General features: G+C 28.2%; 1 protein-coding gene across 1 annotated transcript in view; it reads right to left on the reverse strand.

Annotated features, from left to right (window-relative positions):
* The window catches only part of LOC100791711 (GDSL esterase/lipase At1g29670), a 3,005-nt gene extending 1,757 nt beyond the window's left edge, over positions 1–1,248 (reverse strand). The window contains exon 1 of the mRNA XM_003546009.4: positions 931–1,248. Within this exon, the coding sequence (XP_003546057.1) occupies positions 931–1,174 (244 nt within the window). The 5' untranslated portion in view covers positions 1,175–1,248. The remainder of the gene's footprint in view (positions 1–930) is intronic.
* Positions 1,249–4,065: the final 2,817 nt, after the last annotated feature.

Below are 4,065 nucleotides of genomic sequence, written 5' to 3' on the forward strand. Positions count from 1 at the left end.
GCTTTGTACGCCACTGCTTAAATTGCAAATTTAATGCAGCCAGAGAAACCCATGTGTGCTTGGTATTTGAAGGGTAGACACTAGACATACAACAAAGGTCAAAGTGGAGTAGTAACATGTGCACAGTTTTGAAAAACTTTATTTTTGTCCCTAAAGTTAACTATTAATTACTCATTTTAGTCTTTTATTATAGAAACTTTTCACTTTAAGTTAGGACCATTTAAAATATTATTCTCTTTAATTTTTTTATAAATGAAAAATATAATAATAAAATAATTTAGTGTAAAAAATTTAACACATCTCAATCAACATATATATATATATATATATGTGTGTGTGTGACAATAATAATAAAAAATGTCAGCATATTCTAATTATAAATTTATAATAATAAATTAAAATAAATAACGTACAAAACCAAAAATTAAAACGAGTTTTGTAAGACCACACAGATATTTTAATGACCGAGTTTTAGTTTTGTTTTGCAACCTTCTTAGTGCTACTTTTTATTTATTTATTTGCATTTTCATTGGAAACTGATAGCTAAAAAAGAAAGTTTATGTGTCTAAAGCCGTGCCTTAAAAGGTCAAATACGTTGTGGTGGGAATTAAAGGTAATCCATGATCTTTGCGCAATCGAAAGCAAACACACACATATGTATATAAGTTGCATTTAATTTACATATACCTGTCATAACTGACCAGTTGAAAAACGGGAAAACAATATAAACAGATGAAAAACATTACTTAGTTGCACGCCAAGCAATTAGCTAGTAAACGTAAAATCTTAAACAGTTAGATAAAGGCTGAAGAGTATATTTTGTAGCATGCAATTTTTGTAAGCTAATTAAAATGTTTGAATTTTAACAACTTACTGGTATTATATAAACTATAAAAGAAAAATGATTTTTTGAGAAATTAACAAACGCACCGACTACATCAACAGTGGTTTTTCCATTGGAAAACCTTCCAGTTGGGCCACCAGCGAAGTCAATCCCATAAGGGAGATAATTAGCCTTAGCCAGTGAGTTAAGCTGGTTGTTGTTCCCATTATCCACCAAAGAGTCTCCAAAAATAAAGTAGCAAGGTACTTGTTGTGCAAATCCAACCCGAATCCATAAACCCAGAACCATTGCCACTACCCCTATATTCATAATGAACTTCCCAAATGCCATTCACACAATAGAAATGAAGCAACAATTAAACAAACTATATTGCTTTTAATTGGGAGCTAGAGTGTGAGTGGATGAGGAACTTTTGAAATGAACAAAACTATATATAGTAGTGGAGGGAAGAGAAAAAACCAAGCTTTTACAGTTGGGATATTATTGTTGTGAGCATTAAATTCACGCGGACATAATGTGAAAATCAATGACGACAATCCCGGCATTAGCAGTGTACCACTACCATCACCTTTTCTTCTAGTCTTTAATGTGGAATTAATTGCGTTTTTTGCAGTGATGGGAATTCGGGCATTACAAGATCGCCATAAAATTTTGCAAAAATTGTTTTACAAGGAAAAAAGAAAATGCTATATATGTGAATGATATTTTCACAGTTAATGGCATGCACACATTAAATTATATCGACACTTGTCATTTTGCTATTTTCACATTTCAGCTGCGTTGAGATGTTCATGATTGGTATAGGGTGAACATCACTCACCATCGTATTAATTGGGCATGATGTGGTAGCATGATAGTTTTTAATGGAAGTTAAGTAATAACCCGATCGAGTTATGTTCTAAACTTGGAAAATTAAGTTAGTACTATGATAATATTTCAATTATTAGTGTAATCGGGGAGATGATAATTGAAGACTAAGTGTCAAGGAAAGTGCAAGAGATGGTAATAATTGAAGAATAAAAGTGTCAAAGAAAATTATCCTTTTCCGTTGCCAAACATAGACTTGGTCTGCCTACATGCAGTGGAGGTTTTTCTCTGTCAATTGTCTACAGATATACTCCTACGTACAAAACCTTTTTTTTAATTTATAAATTAAAAATCAACTTTACTCACATAATTTTAATTTTGTTTAAAACGTATCCAACTTGAGCTCAATTCCAACTGATAAAGTAAAATTAGGCGCAAATAGTTTCTGAACGAATGTTTCTGTAATCACATCTGCAGTACTGCATTCGTGATACGTGAACTATGATTATCAGAATTTAACTCCAAACTGTGAATGTAATTTTTTTTATTTTTTTATATACAAATGACACAATCGCATTTGAGTTTGAACTCGTAAACTCTTCACTAGACCAGGCCCTATTGAGGGTCCAAATTATGACTGCAAAGTACGTGTAGATAGATAGATTGAAAGAAGTAAATTTAGCCAAAGAGAAGGCCTTATATATGAAACCAGTCTCTTTCCTAATTAAGGGCATTCAATATAGGGCCTAAACACTTATCTCTCAGTTATTGGCTGCGTTCAATCGATACTAATGTTCATAGAAGATATACGATGATATAAATTGAGATGTAAATCATTTTCCTTCTGCTCTCTTTTACTTTCTATTAATTTTTTTAACGAGTATAAATTTAGGTTTAAATATATTTTTATTTCTGTAATATGCTTTTATTTGGTTTTAGTTCTTATAAAATTATTTTTCTAAAATAGTCCTTGTAATTTTTATTTTGTTTCTGTTCTTGTTATTTAATTTAGTCCTTATAATATATTTATTTTAATTTTTGTCCTTTTAATAAGTTGATCAATTTTTAGTTCTTATCAAATAAAAGATAAATATATTAAAGAATTAAAACAAAATAGCAAAGATCGAAACAAAAAGGAATGAATTTTACAAGGTCCATTTTGAAAAAAAAATTTAAGAACCAAAATTTAAAAAAAAAATTATATCATAAGGACGAAAATTAACCAAATAAAAGTTAATGAATACATCATTTTATAAAATTTCACAATTGATAAACTAATAATTCTGTCTATTTATGTATATATTTATATATATCTATCCTCGATGGCCTTCTTATCTGGCACTTCCTGCATGTGTTTACTTTCTCTTCCGCTGTTAGTGCTCTGTAGAAAATGGAAAAGTAAACAGAGAGTACCAAAACAATTTGAATTCTCGAAAGGAAAATTAATGTTTGCAACGGTATCTGAAAGATGGGGAAATTCGACCAAAGTTGACACTTGACAAGAAACTGAAACAAATCCAATGGAGAACATCTACTCCCAGTTTCAAAATATTTATCCAAAATAATGGTTTTTGTTTCGTTTTATACTGAATTTTAAGAAATTGAGAATGTATTAATTCTTTTAATTTCATATTTATTTTTTAAGTATTTTACCTGATCAAATGTGTGAACATAATTGTTAAATAATATTTTAAATGCTATAATATAAAATGATAGATTTAACTAATTATAATTATATTTTTAAATTTTTTTAATAAGTATTCAAAGATAATAATTAAAGTGTTCAATATTTTTTTATTAAATTCGTATAATAATTTAAAAACAATTAACGAATATATATTTCTTTTGTATTCTTAGTGAAATACTAGTAATATTTACTTTTTTACTTTTCCGTCAAAAAGAAATTATTTTTACTTAAATTTTTAAATTTTATTTCTTTAACCGGTATTAGTCAGTAAAACACCAATTACAAAAATGGGACGAAAATTATCCTCTTGTTTGTTTACTACAATTATGAAGTTTTGAGAAATTTATGAATAAATATCCTTAAAATATTAGTTCAGGTTAAAGGAGATTTTGGTACAAGGTCAAACAATAGTTTTTACTATAAAGACAATTTTATTTAAAGACTTTAAGTCATACAGGACAACTACAGACATAACAAATTTCTCTTAAAAATAATATACAACTGTATATCAAGAATTCAAACTCACAAAAGCATAACATTTTGAGTGAAAAAAGAAATAATTTGTTAAGATATTTCCTATGAACCCATATACAAACAAAAAAGATATTATATATTAAACTTAAATATAAATAAATCTAACTAATTCTATTCTATTTAACCTTATTATTCATGAAATATCCTTTATTTAAGTCACGAGATCACTGGCCTATTTGTTGCATGCGGTGGG

Source organism: Glycine max, chromosome 15, assembly GCF_000004515.6.
Source record: "Glycine max cultivar Williams 82 chromosome 15, Glycine_max_v4.0, whole genome shotgun sequence".
Classification (NCBI taxonomy): domain Eukaryota; kingdom Viridiplantae; phylum Streptophyta; class Magnoliopsida; order Fabales; family Fabaceae; genus Glycine; species Glycine max.